This window comes from Gorilla gorilla, chromosome 21, assembly GCF_029281585.2.
Source record: "Gorilla gorilla gorilla isolate KB3781 chromosome 21, NHGRI_mGorGor1-v2.1_pri, whole genome shotgun sequence".
Lineage (NCBI taxonomy): Eukaryota > Metazoa > Chordata > Mammalia > Primates > Hominidae > Gorilla > Gorilla gorilla.
Genome location: NC_073245.2, coordinates 57,839,477 through 57,864,393, shown reverse-complemented (window position 1 = coordinate 57,864,393; position 24,917 = coordinate 57,839,477). Strand labels below are relative to the sequence as shown.

General features: G+C 39.8%; 2 protein-coding genes across 3 annotated transcripts; one reads left to right on the top strand and one right to left on the bottom strand.

The window, feature by feature from the left end:
- The first annotated feature begins 923 nt into the window (after positions 1 to 923).
- Positions 924 to 24,486, top strand: WFDC9 (WAP four-disulfide core domain 9). The gene is made up of 5 exons (XM_004062261.4): positions 924 to 1,005; positions 17,697 to 17,790; positions 22,177 to 22,325; positions 23,614 to 23,761; positions 24,285 to 24,486. The coding sequence occupies exons 3-5, from the start codon at positions 22,235 to 22,237 to the stop codon at positions 24,313 to 24,315; spliced, it is 270 nt and encodes an 89-aa protein (XP_004062309.1). The 5' UTR covers positions 924 to 1,005; positions 17,697 to 17,790; positions 22,177 to 22,234; the 3' UTR covers positions 24,316 to 24,486.
- On the bottom strand, positions 1,012 to 2,468 carry WFDC10A (WAP four-disulfide core domain 10A). 2 transcript variants are annotated; one of them, XM_004062262.5, is made up of 2 exons: positions 2,303 to 2,468; positions 1,012 to 1,338 (listed from the first exon to the last, which is right to left on the bottom strand). In XM_004062262.5, exons 1-2 carry the CDS (start codon positions 2,391 to 2,393, stop codon positions 1,190 to 1,192), a joined length of 240 nt encoding a protein of 79 aa, XP_004062310.1. In that variant the 5' UTR covers positions 2,394 to 2,468; the 3' UTR covers positions 1,012 to 1,189. The 2 variants fall into 2 exon arrangements, with proteins under 2 accessions (XP_004062310.1, XP_063558465.1); XM_063702395.1 differs by having other exon boundaries at positions 1,190 to 1,320; positions 2,303 to 2,393.
- Positions 24,487 to 24,917: the final 431 nt, after the last annotated feature.

The following is a 24,917-nucleotide window of genomic DNA, read 5'->3' as shown; positions in this document are numbered from 1 at the left end:
ATGGCCTGTCCTCCTGAAACCTCTTCATATTTGGCTTCATGTCCCAGTTAGCTACATGTGACCCAACCCTGGATCTAGCCCCAGGATCATTTCAGAGGAGTTGCGATTGCAGAGTAGGAGATTCTGTACCACACTGACTAATTTCCACCAACTCACAGTAGGACGACAGGGAAGACCCATAGCCACTCTGTGCCAATTACTCCTTAGCAACAGCAGCATGAACCACCTGTTCCACATCCCTTAGTGCTCCTCTTGATCTAAAGAAAAGAGAATGAACCGGCCCCTAAGGAAGAGGGCTTGGGAAAGATAAGGACTATTCAGTTAATGGAAGGTGCTGGAGTGTCAGATCCTGAGGCCCAAAATGGGTCCCATCAGAGGAGTAGCCATATTGGTGGGTGCTGGATAGGAGGAGCTTTGGGGTTGGTGCAGGCACTCACTCTCACTAGGATGCCTCTGGTCTCAAGTAATGGAGAGAAGTGAGGAAAAAGTGATCCTAGAGGAAACACCCTCTTCCAGTCACATCATTTCCTCTCACCCTCTTGTGGCCTTGGGCTTGCTGGACTTCCTGGGACTTATTATCCTAATGATAAATAGACAGTAATCTGAACCTTACACAGAGATTGGGGAGCATGGGATGGCGGTGCACCAAGGCTAAGGAGACCAAAACAGTGCTTGGGGGCCTCCCACTCTTTATCTCGGGTTCTAACTGCCACCCATCTCATGCTTAATGGGTCCTTCTGACTCCAGGGTGAGAAATGTTCTCCTTAGCATCGGGAGATGCTGCACATGAGCAGTTCGTCCCCCTGGGAGTTCTGGTTCAGTGAGCAAAACAGCAAGGGGCTGGGCATCCTGAGGGCTGGCAGGGATACATGGGCCAAAGAGGGAGAGGGAGGGTAGAGAAGCATAGCCAGGGAGAGAAATTGAACACCAGGACGCAAGACGAGTGGGGCATCTGTAGGGGCTACAGTGGGCTCTCAATGATCATCTGTAGTGGCAGCAAAAGAGGTAGGATCCCTGGGCATTTGTTCTGGTTTATTTGACGGGGACAAGGGGTTCAGACAGTAGAGAGGGCGGCATTCCTGTTGATGTTCTTATGCTGGTGACTTGAGGTCCTTGTGCTTCGGATGTGGGCACAGTCTTGGATAGAGGAGCTGGGAAGCAGGATGCACATCCCAGCCCACTCTCCCACTCACAGAATGCTCATGCAAACATTCCCACAGTAGGTAGAACAGCATATGTTATTTGCTTGACAGTCTCGGTGAGATTCACATAAGTGTTTGCATAGATATAGTTTAGGCTGCTGCTGGCAGACTTTGATTTCTGGGGATAGCTGTGTTTCTGACAAGGAGAATAGAACGGTAAATAAATGCAGCTTCCTAGAGAACATTTTTCTCAAGCTGAAGCCTCCTCCAAGACCCTTGAACCCAGGTCTCAGTCATGATACTCCTGGATTCCTTCTTCATAGAACTACCTTCCTGCCCATCACCAAATCCTAGTGATTGGTCATATTTTAAATCCTGTCTCTCCACTGTACACCTTACCCCATTAGACCACAATGCCTGGGCCTCCTGGACCTTCTCCACACACCAGCAATCAGAACTCCATCTCCCTTACTAGTCATGGCCTTGGTGAAGTCACCACCAAAGAATCTACAGTCTGATCCTGAGAGCTCAAAGAAGCATGAGACATCTTTCAAACTCTCTCCTAGTCTCTGAATAATAGAATTCAGAGATGAGGATCAACTTGCCTCTTGTCTCTCCCTCTCTTCTGCTCACTGTCACTGTCTCTAGTCTTCCTGCCCCTTCTTTAGTTCCCTTTCCACCACCACTCTCCTTGCCCCTTTGATAATAACCTTAACTTGGCTCTGTGTACCCCAACTTTTGCTTGTCTTATGTCCTATTTCCCTACACTTATACCCATTCTACACCTACACCTACCGTCATAACCACTTCTGAATCTTTACTCCTCACAAATGTGCATAAATCAAATAATAACTGTCTTGCTTTCCCCACTGGATTCTCAGCCCTGGTGCACCTTTCACTATGAGATGTGCCATTTCTCTCTAAGTATTGAGAAGGAACAGCAAAATATGCAGGTTTCTTCTTCATTCCCATTACTATTCCCAGGGCCAGCTAAGGGGCTGGAGGGCCATGGTTTGGGACAGTCCAGAGTCTACACAACATTGTGGTCGGAGATGGATATGCAGAGAGTTTCCAACTCCTAGGTCCTACTCAGACTGGACACAGGCCCTCCATTCCCCCTACCCAATTCCCCCTCACCCATCCAGCAGCCCATCACCTACTCTGCATCCTCTTCTTGTCACGGTATCCTCCCTGGGCCTGCAGCAGCAGCACACAGAGAACCAGGACAGGCAGCAGAGTCTGGGGTGCCATGACTCTGACCAGATCGTGAGCCCTAAGTCTGGCCAGGTTGTCACAGACTTCCCTGTAGAGCTGTCTATGGAGAGTGAAGGAAGGAAAGAAGGAATGATCTTTAGCTCCTCACTGCCTCTACTGGCCAAGTCGGGGCAGAGCAAGAGAGTCCTTGCTTCCTCCTTTTGCTTGCCCCTGGCCTTGTCCTTCGTCATGTGGGATAGGGCTTCCGTAGGAATGACGCCTCCTCCTCTCACATAACCAGTCTTGTGTTCTTGCCGATAGAATGAAAGATATCATTTATTTCTGCTTTCTAATTACAAATGTTTTATGGAAAAAATAAAAGAAAAATATATTGTTAAAAAGAGTTGCTTAGAATTAACTGATGTTTCATTGCATTATCTTTTAGTTTCTCTCCATATTTAATATAAACAATCCTTTTAATATAAACAATTTTTGTTATCTATTTTTGCCACCCTTATTTAATCATGTAAGTATTTCTCAAAATGTGGATTTTCATAATTGCACAGCTCTCACTTAAATGTTAATAATCAAGTATTTGTATTGTACTAATTACTAATAATCTAGAGAATGTCATATTATTTTTATTTATAAATCTTTGATTTCTTTAGACTAAGAGAGCTAGAATTCCTGAGTGAAAGAGTAAGTAGCTGTTTCATATATAAATGTATATAAACACATACACACATGTACATATACAAATTTAAACACACATATACACACAGAGAGACTATTGTAGGGCATGGGACAGAAGGGCTAATGGAGAAACATAGTAAATATCTTAGAGCTCAGACAGGGGGAGAGACCTATCAGTCAAAGGCTTGGCAGGCTGTCCAGGAGGAGGTGGTCACTGACCTTGAATATCATGAAGGAAATGAACTCTCAGAAGTGAAGATGTTTCTTCTTCCCTAACAGGAGAAAGAGGGGACAACCTAGGGTCACTGGACTCCCAATAGGCATACAAGCTGGGAAGAAGATCACCCTCTTCCTCTGATGATGATAATTTCTAAAGATTTGAACCTCTTTCTGACATTCTGAACTCCTAATGCAGTCTCCTTCAGTCCACAGTTGTAATTTACATTCAAAGGAAGCTCTCTGGCCTTTCCCCCATATCTCACCTTATGCACCTTCCTCTGTATCCTTTGCGATATCCTTTATAATTCAAAAATTCTGATATTTGTACCTATAGTTTACAGAGTGGTATTTGACCCTTCCCAAAGTCTCTCTCTTTCCTAGTTTTTCTTTTTGTCCACTCATAAATGAACAATTTAGAGACTGGACACTGTCATAACTATCCTAGCAAAGAGGGATTATATAGAGGAGAATCATCATCTCAAATAGAAGCTGCATTTTCCTTACCCAAGCACCTTGCAGCCAGTGCCACAATGTAAATATTTTGGCTAACAGACTTGTCACTACTAGGTCAAGACCCTAAGAAGATGGCAAGTCTCTTTCACACTCTTTTTCTTTTCCACCAGCTCAGTATAGATGACAACAAGGTTCTAGAGCCTAGTGAAGCCAAAAGGTGAAAGGAGCCTGGGTCCTTGACTTCTTTTATCACATGAAAAAAGGATACCCATTGTTTTAGAATACTCATTTTGAATTATTATTTGAGCAAGAAATAAAACGTATATTGTATTTCAGTTATTATGTGATGGAGGCTTTCTGTTAAAGCAGTCTAGTCAACATTGTGGCAGGCTCAAGTACTGACATTTATAAGGGGAAGGATTTATGGGTATATAGAAGGTCTATACTTTATACGTTCAAATTATTGATAGAGTAGTAAATTTAGTAAAGAGATGGGTAATTTGAACATTATGATTAATAAGCTTGACTTAATTAAATTATACAGAAGTCTGCATAGAAAAACTAGAGGAATACATTTTTCTCAAGCACAAATAAAACATGTACAAAAAGTGACTATATATTAGGCTATAAAAAAAGTCTGAACAAAATTTTAAAGAATTACATCACAAAGGACATAGTTTCAGACTATAATGGAAATAATTAGAAATTAGTCTAAAAAAAGACAATTACTCAAAACTGAACAGAAATTTCAAATTAAAATGTATAAGTCAGAGCTTCCAGGTGGCTACCACTGAACACTTAGAGGTTGTTGGAGAGCAGCATGCTCATGGAGGGCATGGAAGCTCTCTAGCCTTTCCCCATATCTCACCTTATGCACCTCTTCCTCTGTATCCTTTGTGATATCCTTTATAGTTCAAAAACCTAGAGGAAATGGATAAATTCTTGGACACACAACCTACCAACACTGAACCAAAAAGAAACAGAAGAATCTGAACAGACGAATAACAAGTAAGGAGACTGAATCAGTAATAAAAAGTCTCCCCCAAAACAAAAGTCCAGAACCATATGGCTTTACCACCAAATTCTATGACCCTTTAAATATAAATTAATACCAATTCTTCTCAAACTATTCCAAAAAATTGATGCAGCAGGAATTCTTCTTAGCTCACTTTTATGAGGCCCGCATAACCTTAATACCAAAACCAGACAATAACTAGACAGCATAAAGAAACCCACAGGCCAATATTCCTGATGAAAATAGGTGCAAAAATCCTCAACAAAATACTAACAAACCCAATTCAACAACACATCAAAAAGGTAATGTAGCATGATCAAGTGGGATTTATCATATGAATGCAAGAATGGCTCAAAGTACACAAATCAATAAATGTGATACTTCACATCAACAGAATCAGGGACAAAACCATATGGTAATCTCAGTAGATACAGAAAAAGCATTTGATAAAATTCAACACCACTTTATGATAAAAACTTTCAATAAATTATGTATGAAAGGAAAGCACCTCCACATAATAAAGATCATATATGACAAAACCACAGCTAACAATATACTTAAAGGTGAAAAGCTGAAAACTTTTCCTCTAAGAACTGAAACAAGATGTAGAGGAAAGGCTAGGGAGCCTCCATGCCCCTCCATGAGCATGCTGCTCACTTTACCCACTCTTATTCAACGTAGTACTGGAAGTCCTAGTTAGATCAATCATGAAAGAGAAAACAATAAAGGACATCAAAATTGGAAAAGAGGAAGTCACATTTACCCTGATTGCAGACAAGCTCTTACGTAGAGAAAAACTTAGACTCTACCAAGAAACTTGTAGAACTCATAAAGAAATTCAGTAAAGTTACAGGATACAAAATAAACATACAAGTCAGTGGTGTTTCTATGCACAATGAACTAGTTAAAAAAAGAGACCAAGAGGGCAATCCCATTTATAACAGCTACAAATAAATACCTAGGAATAAATTTAACCAAGGAGATAAAAGACTTCTACATTGAAAACTACAAAACACTGATAAAAGAAATTGAAGAGGATACAAACAAATGGAAAAACTTCCCATGCTCATGGATGGAAAGAGTTAATATTGTTAAAATTACCATACTACCCTAAACCATCTACAGTCAATGCAATCCCTATTAAAATACCAGTGACATTCTTCACAGTAATATAAAATAAATCCTAAAATATGTATGGAACCACAAACATCCTAGAATAGCCAAAGCAATCCTTAACAAAAAGAACAAAGCTGGAGGGAACAGGTTTCAAGACTTCTAAATATACTACCAAGCTCTAGTAACCAAAATAGCATAGCACTGGCATAAAAACAGACATGTAGACTAATGGAATAGAATAGAGAACTTAGGGCCAGGTGCAGTGGCTCATGCCTATAATCCCAGCACTTTGGGAGACCGAGGCAGGTGGATCACATGAGGTCAGGTGTTCGAGATCAGCCTGGCCAACATCGCAAAACCCCATCTCTACTAAAAGTACAAAAATTAGACAAACATGGTGGTGCACACCTGTAGTCCCAGCTACTCTACTCGGGAGGCTGAGGCAGGAGAATCACTTGAACCTGGGAGGCAGAGGTTGCAGTGAGCCAAGATTGCGCCACTGCACTCCAGCCTGGGCAACAAGAGCAAGACTCTGTCTCAAAAAAAAAAAAAAAAAAAAAAAGAATAGAGAACCTAGAAATAAATCCATGCATCTATAGCCAACTGCTTTTTGACAAAGATGCCAAGAACATTCACTGGGGAAAGGATAGTCTCTTCAGTAAATGGTGCTAGGAAAACTGGATATCCATATGCAGAATAATGAAATTAGACCTCACCTCTCACCCTATACAAAAATCAGCTAAAAATGGATTAAAGATCTAAAGGTAAAACCTGAAACTGTAAAACTACTAGAAGAAAACACAGGGGAAATACTTCAGGACATTTTCATGATCTTACAAAAAGATTTTTAATATAAGATCTCACAACCATGGGCAACGAAAGCAAAAATAGGTAAATTGGATTATATCAAACTAAAAAGCTGCTGCACAGCAAAGGAAACAATCGACACATTGAAAAGACAATCTACAGAATGAGAGAAAATATTTTCAAAGTATTTGATATGGTTTGGCTGTGTCTCCACCCAAATCTCATCTTGAACTCTAATCCCCATGTGTGGAGTGAGGGACCTGGTAGAAGGTGATTGGATCATAAAGGCAGTTTCCCCCATGCTGTTCTTATGATAGCGAGGGAGTTGTCACGAGATCTGATTGTTTAAAAGGTGCAGTTTCCCCTGCATGAGCTCTCTCTCCTGCCACCATGTAGGACGTGCCTTGCTTCCCCTTCGCCTTCTGACATGATTTAAAGTTTCCTGAGGCCTCCCCAGCCATGTGGAACTGTGAGCAAATTAAACCTCTTTTGTTTATAAATTACCCAGTCTCAGGTAGTATCTTCATAGCAATCTGAGAACAGACTAATACACTATTCATTTGACAGGGGATTAATATCCAGAATATACAAGAAACTCAAACATCTCAACAGCAAAAACACAAACAATCCAATTTTAAAAATGGGCAAATGATCTGAACAGACAATTCACAAAAGAAGACATACAAATGACCAACAAATATATGAAAAAAATGACTTCATTGTTCTCTCAACATCACTAATCATCGGGGAAATGCAAGTGAGAACTATAATGAGGTATCATCTCACTCCAGTCAGGATCGCTACAATAATAACAAAATGACAAAAAATAACAAGTGCTGTTGACCTTGTGGAGAAAGGGGAACTGTTATACACTGTTGGTGGGAATATAAATTAGTACAGTCACTATGGAGAACGGTATTGCAATTTCTCAAAAGCCTACACATAGAACTCCACTACCATATGACCCAGCAATCCCACTACTAGGTATTTATCCAAAGGAAAGGAAATCAGCATATCAACATATGTACCCCCATGTTTACTGCAGCACTATTCACAACAGCCGAGATACAGACTCAACCTAGGTGTCTAACAACCGAGAAATGGAGAAAGAAACTACGATACAAATATACAAAACAATCCTATTCAGCCATAAAAAGGAATAAAATCCCGTGGTTCATGGCACCATGGCTGAAACTGGAGGACATTATGTTCTGTGAAATAGCCAGGAACAGAAAATTAAACAACACATAGTCTCACTCATATCTGGAGAAAAGTCGACCTCATGGAAGTAAAAAGTAGAACAGCAGGTACTAGAAGCTAGGAAGCATAGTGGGAAGGGGAAGATAGGGAGAGTTTTTTTGTTTTTTGAGACACAGTCTTGCTCTGTCGCCCAGGCTGGAGTGCAGTGGGACGATCTCAACTCACTGCAACTTCCGCCTCCCAGGTTCAAGCCATTCTCCTGCCTCAGCCTCCTGAGTAGCTGGGACTACAGGCATGTGCCACCACGCCTGGCTAATTTTTGTATTTTTAGTAGAGACGGGTGTTTCACCATGCTGGCCAGGCTGGTCTTGAACTCCTGACCTTGTGATCCACCTGCCTCAGGCTCCCAATGTGCTGGGATAACAAGCGTGAGCCACTGTGCCCAGTGGGAGAGATTTGTTAAAGGATACGATGTCATAGCTAGACAGGAGGAATAAGTTCTAGTGTTCTATAGCACTGTAGGATGAGCATACGTAAGAATAATATAATTTCAAACAGCTAGAAGGAAGATATTGAATGTTCCCAACACAAAGAAATGATAAATGTTTGAGATGACGGGTATGCTAATTACCCTGATCTGATCACTACACATTATACATACTGAAACATCACTATGTATCACATAAATATGTAAAATTACTACTTGTCAATTTAAAACTTTTTTTTTTTGAGATGCAGTTTTGCTCTTGTTGCCCAGGCTGGAGTGAAGTGGCATGATCTTGGCTCACTGCAACCTCTGCCCCCTGAGTTAAAGTGATTCTCCTGCCTCAACCTCCTGAGTAGCTGGGATTACAGGTGCCCGCCACCACACCTGGCTAACTTTTGTATTTTTAGTAGAGACAGGTTTTTACCATGTTGGCCACTTCTGACCTCAGGTGGTCCACCTGCCTCGGCCTCCCAAAGTGTTAGGATTACAGGCATGAGCCACCATGCCTGGCCTAAAAACATCCAAAACCTACACCACAGATCTGATTTTTCTGCACAAACAGAAAAGAATAAGAGGAGTTGCTTGATGTGCCATCTGAAATACAGATGCAACAAAATCCAGATTAATTTTGGGATCTTTGTAACAATCCCCAAATCCTTGAAGCTTCCATCTGTTTGCTATTTTCCTGGCCTAATTTTGTTTTTCTTGGTGAATAACTGTATGACCATTATAATGAAATGTGTCAGCTTGGGCTCCTCTGAATTTCTCTCTGGGTGTTTTACCCAGATCTTCATAGCTAGATTGTCAGCTGGTCCCATCCATTAGTTTCCCCCTCACTCCTGAGCCATTTCTCAAACATGCACACTTAGCTTAACTTAACCTAAACTGTTTTAGGTTTGACAATACAAATCTGTGTAGGTTTGCATCACCTCCCCCATCAAGTTGAGCTGTTAATGGGATGAGAGTAACAAACCTATGCTTCCTTTTGGCCTTCAAATCAAACCTAGCAGTGAACATCACATTTACATGAAATGTTTCTGCACTCACACTGAATGACTGATAGCAAATAATACAGAATTAATTAAAATCATGCATAAAATAGACATAATTAATATATGTAAATAGATTAGAGTAGATATTGGCATCATTTATTTCCAGATTTTGATGGCTATGTTGTGTTTATGTAGAAGAACTTGTCTTTCTTTATAGAAAATGTACATGACAGCATTGGGGGTGATTGGGCACCAGTAAGTAACTGACTCTCAAATGTTTCAGGGAAAAGAAAAGTTATTTTTACTGTACTTTCAGTTTTTCTGCTACTTTAAGATTGTTTCAAAATAAAAAGGAAGATTAAGGTATGTGGAAGTGAGAGGTATAAGTGTAAACATCCAAATAGTAGTTCTAAAAGAAAAAGATTTAGCAGGTTAAAAAATATTTAATGAAACAATGCATTGAAGTTGCCCCAAATGAAAGAACTATTAAAGATCTCAGACTGGAAATGATCATAAAAGAATAGAGAAAGAAAACTTGCATATCTAGCCACATTATAAAATGTATGAACATCAAATACAAATAAATTTTAAAATATTCTATAGAGAAAGATTAGATCACCCAAAGAAGAAGAATAATCAGACTGAGATTAGACTTTCGAATAGTGACAATAGGACAAGAAATCAATAGAGTAGCATTTTCAAGATGTTTAAGGTAAAAACTTTTCAAGTGAAAATTTACATCCTGAACTATGAGGGCACAATAAAATTGTTCTAAGACATACGAAACATCAGAATGCTTACCACACAAAGACCCTTTTTGAAAGCCTGCTTGAAGGATGTGCTCCACTAGGAAAATAAATCTAGAACCACTATACAAAAGTATATGGGCAATATGAGTGAATATGCTGGGGATTCCCAACGCTATCCCCAGGTTCAGTGCTTTACTAGGAGGACTCACAGGAATCCAGCACATAGTTTTTCTTGCAGCTATGATTTATTACAGTGAAAGACTACAAAGCAAAGTCAACAAAGGGAAAAGGTGCAAGGGGCAAAGTCCAGAGGAAATCAGGTGCATGCTTCCAAGTGTCTTTTCCCAATGACCAGTGGAGTCACACAGAGCATGCTGAATTCCCCCATCGATCAGTTGTGACAACATGTGTGAAGTGTTGTCTACCAGGGAAGCTCATGAGAGACAAACACAGTGTCCAAGGTTTCTATTGGGGGCTGGTCATATAGCAGCTTCTGCCTAGCATGTACCAAAATTCCAGACTCCCAAAATAAAAGCAGATATCTACCATAAACCAAGTTGTTTGTACAAACGGTTGAGGCACAGTGAGCCATACTTGTTTGTTCTGAGAACAATGGGAACTTTCTCAAAATTCAGGCTTATGGATGCCAACCAAGAGCCAACCTTGTATGCAGGACTTTTAAAGATAGCAACTGCAGGCCTGCCATGTCAACAATTTTGCATAGTGAGAAGTCAATTCATAAAGTTTGGTGTTGTCTAAAAATTTAGGGATTAAGAAGAAAGTGGAAGGAAGAGATAGAATAAGAGAACACCAATATCTATTATAATCATGAACTAAAAACTGTCTAGAAAATATCAACAAGGTCAGAAGGTAAACTAAAGGGAACAGTTAGCATACTGAAAGAGCTGTCTTGTTTTAGGAAAACTTAGAAGTTTTAGAAATATTTAAGTCTATGTGGAAAAGTAATGTGGGCTTAAATAAAAAATCCTCTAAGGGATCAGAATACAATAATGGCTTTTAAAATAGTAGAAGATATTTCATTCATCCAATAGATGTCTGAAGAGAGAAATAAAAACAAATATTTAAAAAGCATGATAAATTAAAAATATGAAATAAGATGCCAGAGATAGGCCCTAACATAAGATTATTTTCTATAAGAATATTTATTAAAGGTAAATGGGTTAGAGACATTTATTAAAAGACAGAGATTCTCAGATTAAAATTTTTAAATGATTTAACAATGTGTGGTTTCCCAAAAGTAAACAAGTAATTTAAAATAAAGGAATAAAAAAGGATGCCCCACCAAATATGAATTAAAAAGAAAGATGATATAACAATTTAAATATCATATAATATAATTAACATTCAACATAGAGGACATGACACAATTTAGACAAGAATATTTTATACTGGTAAAGAAAAACAGATCAAGAAACCTTAACAATTGTATATATGTGTACACACACACATACACACAAAATGGCCTCAATAAATGAAAATAAATTATCTATACAAAGTTGTAGATTGAGCAGTTTTTTTTGTTTGAGACAGAGTATCACTCTGTCACCCAGGCTGGAGTACAGTGGTGCTCTCTTGGCTCACTGCAATCTCTGCCTCCTGGGTTCAAGTGATTCTCATGCCTCAGCCTCCCGAATAGCTGGGATTACAGGTGTGTGCCACCGCACCCAGCTAATTTTTGTAATTTTAGTGGAGACGGGGTTTCTCCATGTTGGCCAGGCTGGTCTTGAACTCCTGGCCTCAAGCAATCCACCCACCTCTGCCTCCAAAACTGCTGGTGTGAGCCATCACACCCGGCCCAATTGAGCAGGTTTGAGTGCTTAGTTACAATGACTTAGGTTACAAAGAAAGCCTAAAAAATTCCAAATGATTAATGCCATACAATATTTTCTTTTGAAAATGCAGGAAAATAGAAAATCAATACCAAAAGCAAATCCCATATGTCTGAAAAACAAATAACACTACCTAATAATCCATGGCTCTCATACTTAAAAATACTTACAAAGTATTTAAACTGGATGATCATAACTATACTTACATGCCTGCCTTCCTCCCTCTTTTGTGCTATTTTTCTTTCCTTTTCTTTTTTGTTGAGACAGAGTCTCGCTCTGTGACCCAGGCTATAGTGCAATGGCATGATCTCGACTCACCGCAACCTCCGCCTCCTGGGTTCAAGTAATTCTCCTGCCTCAGCCTCCTGAGTAGCTGGGATTACAGGCACCCACCACCACGGCTGGCTAATTTTTTGTATTTTTAGTAGAGACGAGGTTTCACCATGTTGGTCAGGCTGTTCTCAAACTCCTGACCTCTGGTAATCCACCCGCTTCAGCCTCCCAAAGTGCTGGGATTACAGGCATGAGCCACCACGCCCAGCTGTGCTATTTTTCATGTATGTTACATCTTTATGTTTTAAGCCTAACAATACAATTGAATGATTATAATCATTGTTTTATACAGTTGTTATTCCAATCTGTTAAAAATTATTAATATCAGATTTTATATTTACCTACATAATTACTTTTATCTGTTCTCTTTGTTTCTTAATGTAGATCTCATTACTACCTGATGTCTTTTCTTTTTAGCTTTAAAGCTTTTCACTGGTATTTCTTGAAAGGCAGACCTGGTAGCAACAACTTCTCTCAGTCTTTGTTTTTCTGGGAATGTCTTTATTTTACCTTTATCAGGAAAGGATAGCTTTGCTGGATATAGAATTATTGGATACAGTATTTCAGATACTGCACTGGGAAATTCTTAACTAAAATAGAAGAGTGTACAGATTGTCCTAAATTCTTTTTTTTTTTTTTTTTTTTTAGGGAAGCATAATTTTAATCTTCTACTTTCGTTTTTTTTTTTTAATTATACTTTAAGTTTTAGGGTACATGTGCACATTGTGCAGGTTAGTTACATATGTATACGTGTGCCATGCTGGTGCGCTGCACCCACTAACTCGTCATCTAGCATTAGGTATATCTCCCAATGCTATCCCTCCCCCCTCCCCCCGATTGTCCTAAATTCTGCATAGCTTGATCCAGAATCATGAGTGGCAGGAGTCCTTGGCGCTCCTCAGCTACTCATTAGTGAACATGCTCCTCAGATCTCCAGCATCTGGGCCACACAGAGCAAAAGACTATGATCGTCATGCATGGAACATCATTTTCCTGCCATATAAATAAATATCTTAGAAATCCATAATTCAATCACTTTAGGTTTGGCACCATTTTCAGTCCCTGTCAAAATTTCCTTCAGTTTGTTCCCACACCTTTTTACCTTGGTTCCAAAGCTCTTTGTCTCTGTACTGGTCCACCTTCCTCAGCCAAGTCCCTGGAGTCCAGACATATACTTCCTGCCCCTCAGTGCACTCAACATACAGGCATACCTCATTTTATTACACTTTGCTTTATTAATTAATTTTTGCTTTATGGATGTTGCATGTTTTACAAATTGAAGGTTTGCAGCAACCCTGCATTGAGCAAGTCTTTTGGCACCATTTTTCCAACAGCATGTTCTCACTTATGTCTTTGTGTCACATTTTAGTAATTCTCAAAATGTTTCAAACTTTATTATTATTATTCTTATCATTATATCTGTAAGGTGATCTGTGATCAATGATTTTTGTTGTTACTATTGTAATTGCTTTGGAGTGCCACCAGCTGTGCCCATAGGACATGGCGAACAATAAATATGTGTGTGCTCTGACTGGTCATTTGCCAGTCTTGCTCCCTCTTCTCAGCCTCTTTATTCCCTGAGACACAACAATATTGAAATTAGGCCAATTAATAACCCCGCAACAGACTCTAAATGTTCAAGTGAAAGGAAAAGTCCCACATTTCTCACTTTAAATAAAAAACTAGAAAAATAATTAATCTTAGCGAGGAAGGCATGTTAACAGCTGAGATAGGCTGAAAGCTAGGCCTCTTGTACCAAACAGCCAAGTTGTGAATGCAAAGGAAAAGTTATTGATGGAAATTAAAAGTGCTACTCCGGGAACACAGGAATGATAAGAAAGAAAAACAGCTCTATTGCTGATATGGAGAAGGTTTTAGTGATCTAGACAGAAGATCAAACCAGCCACAACATTCCCTTAAGCCAAAACCTCATCCAGAGAAAGACCCCAACTCTTCAATTTTATGAAGGCTGAGAGAGGTGAGGAAGCTGCAGCAGAAAAGTTTGAAGCTAGCAGAGGTTGGTTCATGAGGGTTAAGGAAACAAGCCCTCTCTAAAACACAAAAGGGCAATGTGAAGTAGCAAGTGCTGATGGAGAAGCTGCACAGCAAGTTATCCAGAAGATCCAGCTAAGATACTGTTGGCCCTTTAACAACACAGATTTGAACTGTGCAGGTTCATTATACATCCTCAAGGACCTTTATGGTGATCCACTTCCATTTAATAAATAGTAAATATGTTTTTTCTTCCTTATGATTTTCTTAATAACATTTTTTCTCTAGCTTACTTTCTTGTAAGAGTAAATAGTACACAAAATACGTATAGCATACAAAATATGTGTTAATCAAATGTTTATGTTATTAGTAAGGCTTCTGGTCAACAGTAGGCTATTTGTCAGGCATGATGGTGCACACCTATACTTTCAGCTACTCAGGAGGTTGAGTGGGGGAAGATTGTTTGAGCCAGTAGTTTGAGACCAGCCTGGGCAACATAGTGAGACCCCATCTCAATAAAAAACATTTCAGGCATGGTGGTGTGTGTCTGTAGTCCTAGCTACTCGGGAGGATGAGGAAGGAGGATCGCTTGGAGCGGGGAGTTTGAGACAAGCCTAGGGAACATAGCAAGACCCTGTCTCTAAAATTAAAACAGTGGGCTATTAGTAGTTGGGTTTTTGAGGAGTCAAAAGTTATACATGGATTTTATTTTTTTATTTTTTTTGAGATGGAGTCTCTCTCTGTCACCCAGGCTAGAGTGCAGTGGCACAATCTGCGCTCACTGCAACCTCCGCCTCCTGGGTCCAAGTGATTCTCCTGCCTCAGCCTTCTGAGTAGCTGGGACTACAGGTGCCTGCCACCATGCCAGGCTAATTTTTGTATTTTTAGTAGAGATGGGGTTTCACCATATTAGCCAGGCTGGTCTCGAACTTCTGACCTTGTGATCTGCCCGCTTTGGCCTCCCAAAGGGCTGGGATTACAGGCGTGAGCCACTGCACCTGGCCTATACATAGATTTTTAACTGTGCAGGAGTTCAGTACCCCTGACTCCCATTTTGTTCAAGGGTCAACTATAATTGATGAAGGTGGCTACAATAGACATCAGATTTTCAGTGAAGACACAACAGCCTTATATTGGAAGAAGATGCCATCTAGAACTTTCATAGATAGAAGTCAATGCCTGGCTTCAAAACTTCAAAAGACAGACTGACTTTCTTGCTAGGGGCCAATGCAGCTGGTGACTTAAAGTAATAATGAGCCAAAGCTCATTTATCATTTCAAAAATCTTAGAGCCCTTACAAACTATGCTAACTCTGCTCTTGCTCTGCTCTATAAATGAAACAGCAAAGACTGTGTGACAGTATGGTATAATGAATATTTTAAGCCCACTGTTGAGGCCCACTGCTCAGAAAAAAAGATTTTGGTCACTCAAGAGCTCTGATGGAGCTATATGAAGAGATTAATGTTTTCATGCCTGCTAACAACATTCATTCTTCAGCCCATGGACCAAGAGATAATTTTGACTTTTAAGTCAAAATTATTTAAAACATACATTTTGTAAGGCTATAGCTACCATAGATAGTAATTTCCCTGATGGATCTGGGCAAAGTAAATTAAAAAATTCCTGGAAAGGATTCACTATTCTAGATACCATGATTCATGGAAGGAGGTCAACATGGCAGTATTAACAGGAGTCTGGAAGAAGTTGATTCCAATCCTTATAAATGACTTTGAGGGTTTCAAGACTTCAGTGGAGGAAGTCACTGCAAATGTGATGAAACTATCAACAATGAGAATTAGAAGTGCAGCCTGAAGATGTGACTGAATTGCTGCAATCTCATGAGAAAACTTGAGTGGATGAGGAGTTGCTTCTTATAGATGAGCAAAGAAAGTGGTTTCTTTGAATGGAATCTGCTCCTGGTGAAGATGCTGTGAACATTGTTGCAATGATGACAAAGGATTCAGAATATTGCATAAACTTAGATAAACCAGCAGCACAGTTTGAGAGGATTGACTGAAATTTCGAAAGAAGTTCTATTGAGTATAAAATGCTATCAAGCAGCATTGCATGCTATGGAGAAATCTTTCTTGAAAGGATCAATCAATTGATGTGGCAAACATCATTGTTCTTATTTTAATAAATTGCCACAGCTACCCCAACCCTCAGCAACCACCACCCTGATCAGTCAACAACCATCAACATTGAGGGAAGACCCTCCACCAGCAAAAAGATGATGACTCGTTGAAGGCTCAGATAATCATTAGCAATTTTTAGTAGTAAAGTATTTTAAAATTATGGTATGCACATTATTTTTTATACATAATGCTATTGAACACTTGACAGACTACAGCATAAACATACCTTTTTAATATTTTAATAAGTAATAATGAAATTCATCATAAGAAAACTATTAGAAACTGTTTAGAATATGAAAGAGGTACAGTTGTATACTGAAACATATACAGATTTGTATCAGAAGTTTGCAAATTTTACTAGCTTTTTCAGAGAAACAACTTTCAACTATTAAATATTTCATTTTCTAGTTTAAATAAATATATAAATAAAAGACTTCAGGAAAACATACTTTTCATATTCACTGGGAAACCAAAAAAGTGCACATGGCTCACTTTATTGCAATATTATCTTTTTTATGGTAGCCTGAAACTGAACCTGCAATATCTCCGAGGTATGCCTGTATCCTAGGAAGAATTTTATATTGACATCTCCTGTCACTGTATATAATATTCCTGCAGACAGGCTTTGAGAGAAGGTTTACCCCTTGGAAGTCCCTGCCTCCTGCCCACTTGACTGTTCTCTTTTCTCATGAGCTAGTGATCTCCAAATCATGTGTATTGTGTGCCCAATATAATGCCCTTTCCTGACATTTGGTGAACAAATCCCTCTGCACCTCAACCAACAAGCTCATGGCAAGAACTTGGTGCTGGATTTGGTCACGTCACTTCCTTCATTTGCTAGGTGGTCATCTACTTTTTCTAAAATTCTTCCTATTCAGTCTCTTTTTAACCACATAAAAGTCAGAGGGCATTTGGTGGGAGATCTTGTTATGATTTTATTGGTAAAAGAGAATCAATACTGAGAAAGATAGAATGTTAAATAGGACAGACAAGAGGTCAAAGGTCAATGTAGACTGTTCCCAACTTCCTACATATGAATGGACTGAGATGTATTTGAGAGACTTTGGGGACATGTACTTTGGGTCTGCTGGGGGTGGCCTGAGCTGCAATCCAGGTACACAATGTTCTTCCCAGCTTATCAGAAGATCCCACCTGCACCTTAGAAAATTGAGTACGTCTGGATGGGTGAATATCAAAGGAAAGAATCTGTGATACAGCCAACATGTAGTTTCTGGGTAGAAATTAAAAATCAGTCACAACCAAAATCACCATTAAGTTCCTGGCCTTTGAACATTGTTTTTCTGCTCTTCTGCCCCCAGTTTGAGCCCCGCTTCAAACAACTTCATAATAAAAGGCCAGACAAAAGAGCTGTCAGCCAGTTACTACAGACACTCAATGCAGACACCTTCAGAGGTAGGTGGGGAAAAAGGTCTTGAGACATGAGCTTCTATTTGTGGCTTGCTTGGATTAATTCCTAGCCCAGATGGTGTCACTATTCCTGTGAGGTAGGGATTATTGTTTCTTTTGTTCAAATAAGAAAATTGAGAGGGGGTGACATGAGCTGTCTGAGGTTCCATAGGTAAAAGGGACAGAAACTAAAGATTTCAGCATTCCTGACACTAAATCCAGCACACTCCCCTCTTTAACATTATCTGGAAAGCCAGATTGGTGGAGAGCAGTAGTTCTGTGTCTTTCTGATCCTGGGGGCTCTTTGAATTGTCCTGCAGTTTGTCTCAGGATGACCAAAAAATTCACAGCACTCTGTATATGAGAAGTTGAGAAGTACCCAGCCTGGGTATAATGATGTTTCTTTTGTCTGGGATCATTTAGTACACTTGAGGGTGTGCAAAAAAGGAGACTAGGCATCCTGAGATTCCTGAACACCTTTAAGGGGCAAGGGGCAAGAAAGAAATAAAGAAAACTAGAGTAAGAATGAGGCCGTGTGAATGAACAGATTTCAAAGCTCTGGAAAACTTGGGTCTAGGGTGGTATTTTGGAATACAAAGAAACAGCCTCATGGAATCCAATGCTTTGGATTTATGGTGTTCCTGTCACTGTATATCAGTATTCGTCCTTCTTTATGCAAAGGGCTGGTACCAGGAATCCAGAGGCCTACTGCAATCCATGCCCACTTTCACCCACTTACCTCATCCCTCACATCCCTGGCTGTAAGCAGATAACAGAGTATCTCCATGGTTCACCTGTCTTGCCATGTGCTGGTATATTCACATAATCAGAAGAACACTCTGAGGTTCTCAAGGACTCAGGCTCAAGGAATGAGTATCTTGCCATTGCTAGCTAGCAAGAGCAGGAGATTAGGGGGAGAAACGAAAGGAGAAGAGAAGCCCTTAAATTGTAGATCAGATCAGATATTTGTGTGTGGGGGGTTCTACTCTTAGATGCTTATTCCTGCTCTCCAAGCTTCTCCATTAAGAACCTGTGTCTCTGCCAGCTTACCTAAGCATGACTTGATGAAGTTGCCAAGCTAAGATGTTGTTGCTTTTGCCTCTGCTCGAATCTCTTAAAAGTGATTTGTCTAAAAGTCAATACATCTAATGACATGTGCCTAAAACTTGTATTTTTCACCTTCCAAGTTTCACCGAAGCTAAGAGGAGAATACATTTTCAAAGTCTCCTCTGAAAAATTTGGCACCTTTAAAATTTTTCTAGTATTACCTCTGCTTTTGAGCAGAGTCATTTTGGTGGATTCATCTAGAGCAGCATTGTTCAGTAGAACTTTCTGTGATGATGGAAAGGCTCTGCGCCTGAGAAATAAAGAATGTTAAATAGGACACACAAGAAGTCAAAGGTTGATGTAGACTGTTCCCATCGTCCTATGTATAAATGGATTGAGAAGCATCAGAGAAAGACTTTGGGGACAATAGCCACTAACTATATGTGACAATTGAATACTTGAAATGACTGGAAACTGAATTTTGATTTAATTTAATGAGTTTAAACAGTCATATGTGGCTAGTGGCTACCACATTGGACAGCACAAAGAAATCTCTTTTGCTCCATTGAAAATTTCTGAACAAATATAAAGACTTTCAGGCAGAGGGAAAATCACTGCCTTGTTCATGCAATGATGCAATTCATGTCAGAATTTTATCCTTTTCTTTGACTCTTATTTTCCTTCCTATTTGGTTCTAGAAAGGTGGAGCAATAGAGAATGAGGGGGGTAGATGGGAGAAGGCTGGGAAGTTTCCATTGTAATTAGGTTCCTCTTCCACTCTTCTATTATTTATAGTTCAAATTTTTCTCTTTTCTAATTATAGTGGCTTAAACACTTGAAAATAATGTTAAAAAGTAGTCTTAATAGTGCATATCTTTTTTTCCTATTTCTAATTTTAATGGGAGTACTTTCAATTTTATAATGTGGAATGCTGGATTTTGGATTGCAATAGTTAAATTTTTGTATTAAGAAAATGTCTATCTATTCCATTTTATGAAGATTTTTCTGCTGTTCCCATACTCGTTTCCCTTACCCCTCAGCTGTCACTCAGCTGGAGGCTATTTTATTTTCTTCCATTTCCTTATTTTTCTCCTTACCACTGATTACTATCTATGCATTTCCTTATCTTGTTTAACTAGAATGTCAGCTGTATAAATCGGAGGATTTTTGTCTGTTTTGTTCACCACTATATTCCAATACCCAGAACTTGGAATATATTCCAATACCCAGAACTTGGAATATAGTTAGGCACTTAATAAGTACTTATTGAGTGAATGAACTCCCCGTCTCCCTCCACACGCAGAGGCATAGAATCTAAACAGATTAAAATGTTAAGTGTAAAAAAAAAGTAAAAAGAAAAAAATTGTAATTGAAAATAGTTTTCAAATATCCAGAGGAAGATATTCTGAGCTTAATGCTGACAGTTAACATTTATGAAGTATATACTATATTCCAGGTCCTATGCTTAGTGTTTCATACATATTATTTAATCTTCCCAGTGACCCTATGAGATGAGTATTGATATTTTTTTCTGTAATATGGATGGGGAAAACCAAGCTCTGGGGATTATGTGGCTGGCCCAGGCTCCACGGCTAGGAGTTGGTGGGGTTGGGATTCTAATTCAAGCCTATCTGACTCTGGGGCCCATGTTCTTTCCTCTTAAAATACCCATCAGCACATAGTGTGGTGATGAAAATTACCTTTGTATAGCCTAGAGTAGAACAAGGGGTGGAGGGACATGCATTTGATATCCGGTAGGTGGAAATGTAACCTAACCCTTAGTGAGAGAAATGTGGCAGCAATTATCCAAAGCCTGGGAAAGACAACGTCTTTTGCCTAGAAATCTTTCTTCATTAACTCATGCTATAAAAATAACAATATATGTACCAAAGCTTTAACTATAAGGAGGTTCATCAGGACATTTTTATAACAAGAAGAAATTGAAACTATTCAGGTCTTGATGATATGAGGAAATGATAATAATATGTATGACTGATTTCTTGTCATGGCTTGTATGATGTGAGCATATTTTTGCCTCCCCTGTATATTTCATTCAGAATTGTTAGTTTATTTCCTTGCTTCTTCAGGAAAATTTAGGTAGGTCTCCACAAATTTTATGTGATTCTCCAGTCATGAAACATCTTCTCAATATAATAAGTAAAATGTGCAGGCCCATGAAATTAGTCACAACTACATAAATTGTTCAGAACTCTGGATTCCTCCCTCCCTCAGAAGCTCCAGTTATGGAACAGGATGTGGTGAATCTCTCTGCCCCGCCGCCCACCACCCCCACTCTGGCTCTTTGTAATTCTATTCCTCCACCCACTCTGGACTAAAGCAAGTTTCTGTCTCCTAGGGAGTAGAGGGAGGACGGACCAATAAGAGTAGTAGGAAAGTTCTTGTATAATAGATACTATCATGAGCTGGTTCTGTGCTTCTGGTCTTGACTCCTTCGTGGGAGATTTCAAGGGTTCACTGGAGACATGAAATGTCGTCTGGCCATTTACAGTTCAGATACTTCACAAATTAGAGCCCTCTTCTCTGCTACTACAGGCCGCTTTGGCCAGATTTAAAGTCACCCTTTAAAGTCTTCAGTCATGATTCAAGTCTACTGTGTTCCCATAGACTTCTGGGATCACATAGCAAGGTCAATGAGTCGTATTCATAAAACCTTTTCTCTCAACTTGGAATTAGAAGGCAGCATTCCGGCTTTCATGAGCAAAGCTTTTTACCAATAAAATTTCCTTCAAAATCTTCTCTACAATTCCTCCAACTTTGGACCATCTTAGTGCATTAAAGTTTTGAGTCCCCTAACAGTTCTTGGCCATCATCTTTTCTCAAGTCCTGTTATCTATCTGTAATTCCCTCTTAAATTGCTTTAGTGCCTTTTGTCTTAGGATGTTCACTAAAACTTCTTTACATCATCATGTTTCATATGCTTCAAAATAAAATATCAGGACACTTGATGTGTCCAATTTCATAAAAATAATGACTACAACATAAAAGTATAGACATATACCGATTATCTCTAGATGGTGGAATTGCTAATGCTTATTTATTTCCTCTTTGTATTTTTTATTTTACAAATTGTATAATCTGAGGATTTATTGTTTTTAATCAGAGAGGAGAAATTCATTTTAAAAAGAAATAATTTTGCAAAGGAAGGGGTATGTAATATGAGATGAGAAGAAACCTGGGGTATGTAATATGAGATGAGAAGAAGCTAGCCTGGGAGTTGGTTGGTATGCTACTGGGTACTAGAAAGGGAAAGAATAACATGATAGTCATAAGCACTTTCCCCGTTTCTTACCCTATTCTCCTCAATCCATTTTCTACCTCTAGCAGTATTGGGAAAAGACTTGCCTTCTGCCAGAACTTAACCCAAACACACACAGAGAGCACCATGAAGCCCTGGATTCTTCTACTCATCATGTTCATCTCTGGAGTTGTGATGCTTCTGCCTGTGCTGGGAAGCTTCTGGACCAAAGATCCCCGTGGGTGGTGTGAAAAGGGATGGGGTGCTCTGTCCAGTCCTGGGATGTCTATTGTAGCTGATTCAGGGTCTGCATTTCAAGAATCAGGCTTTAAAGGATCTCTCCTTAAGTAGAGATATTCAAGCAAGATTAGGTTAGATGTTCCCAATTCCTTTAAGTTTTCTCTTTCAGCTCTGAAAGCAACACTAGGTATGTGAAAAGGGAACATATCTTTTGTCTATATTCCATCAGCTAGCAGGAAATAATATTTTCCAATATCAGACCAGTAGAGGAAAAACCAACACAGAGCTTCCCTCCAAGCCCATATTTTCAGAACCTTTGTGCCTCAGTTGGGTGAGCCTTTGATGAATGCCAAAAGGGTAATATTTAATGTTAATTTAGTTGGAGGGGAAGAGTCTTTTAGAACATGAAAAATTGAAAAGACAAATAAAGGCTCCTTAATGGGTCAAAGTTTGGGTTCATATGATAAGAAAATGTGGACAACAAAGGCACTGAGCAGGAGGGTTGTGGGCCAGGGAAATAAACAAAATTTATGGAGAGACTGACTTCTTAGGTGGCATCATCAGGGAAACAAATAGAAGGGGAGAAAAATGGCTGGGCACGGCGTCTCACACCTGTAATCCCAGCACTTTGGGAGGCTAAGGTGGGCGGATCACGAGGTCAGGGGTTCGAGACTGCCCAACCAACATGGTGAAACCCCGTCTCTACTAAGATACAAAAAATTAGCCAGGCATGGTGGTGTGCTCTTGTAATCCCAGCTACTCAGGAGGCTGAGGCAGGAGAATCGCTTGAACCCAGGAAGTGGAGGTTGCGGTGAGCTGAGATCGTGCCGTTGCACTCCAGCCTGGGTGACAGGGCCAGACTCTGTCTCAAAAAAAAAAAAAAAAAAAAAAGAAGGGGAAAAAAAGTAAGTTTCTATTCTCCCTTGGCTCAGTTTCCCATTCTGCAAATTGGCTATGGAAATTGGAGTTAGAGGATATTGCAGGCCCTGAAATCTAAGGTTACATGAGAATAAATTTGGTGGTTGGTGTCATATATGGTCAGGGTGTCCCAGGTCCTATCTTTAGAGTCTGAAATGCTGTAGGGACATGTAGATGGAGGAACACAGGCCATGCAAGGATGGTCTTGTGACAAGACACTGGTTATAATTTGAGGAAGGGATTTTCTTGGAAGGCAGAGAAATACTTTGTGGCTTGGAGCTCAAGTTTCAGAAGGGATTGTTAAGCTTAAAAAAGATTTCTTGTCTGAGTTGTGAATAGACGGACCCTGCTAACTTCTTCCATCTCAGTTCTAGATATGATAAGAGAAACTGAGCAGTGCTGGGTACAGCCTCCATATAAGTACTGTGAGAAAAGGTGTACTAAAATAATGACTTGTGTACGTCCAAATCATACATGCTGCTGGACCTACTGTGGAAACATCTGCTTAGACAACGAGTGAGTTGGTTGGGGTGGGAAGGCTAGGGCCTGGGCATGCTTCATCACTGGTCCTTACCCACTATTCAAAAGACCGCAGCCACCCAAATCCTGGTTAAAGAAATAGGCAGCAAAAGACAATGTCCTTCTATCTCCAAACCTAGGCTGCTCCTCACTGCAAAATAAACCAAGACACCAACATGAGGTCCTCTACTTTTTTCTTCACTCTTATTCAGTTCCCTTTGCTTCCCTCAACATATCACCCAACAGTTCATACATCCCTCCTTTATCCAAAGTTCCAATTACTAACCCCTTAGTTGGGCGTCTCCATGGGCCCTCTACTCTCAGCCAGGCCCAAGGAGACCTGGTATCTATCTGTCTGTTCAGTTGGCAAACTTCTTGGGGGAAATTGCTTAAAAGTGGGTAACTTCTGATTTAACAGAAGAATTGCTGTCCTTTTTTTATCTGGGGCCTAGGGTGCTATTAATTTTAGAAATGGATTTATCCCAGGATTCTTGACTTTTGACTAACTTTTCTCTTCTAGAGAGCCCCTTAAATCAATGCTAAACCCCTAGATTCTATCGGCCGATCACTACTGTGGGCTGAAGGATGACCATCTGGTCTAAGAAGAGTGCTGCCTACTTCCTTCTGGGGACACCCACTGGCTCTAGCTGGTAACCTTTCTGCTATTTCCTTGACCTCTTTACCCTGAAGCTTTTGTCAAATAAACTGCTACATCAACCTGAGGGCTCTGCATATTTTTTTTTTAAGTTCCTCCCTATGACTTAATTTCTCTCATTGCAATCCTCAGCAGTCCCAACAGTTGTTCCCACTCAATCATGGGCAGAGGTGCCCAGTTCTGCCTTCCCCGTTAGACCCATGTATGAACCAGTTTGGTTAATTGCTGGAGCAAATATTCAAGGAGATTTTTACAAACCTCATGGGGTAATACAGTTAACCCATGAAAGGTTATTCTCATTCACAATGCATTTCACTGAGGGTGGTCAGTGGGCAGTCATCCCTGCCATGATTCAAGGAATGTAGCTCCTTAAATCTGTAGCTCTGTCATCTCCCAGGGGCTTCTCTACTGGTTCCTCTACATTCAACCAGCAATGGGGAAAGAAAGGTATCATGGGGGCTCATACAGAAGCTTTTAAAGGGCTAGGCCTAGAAGCAA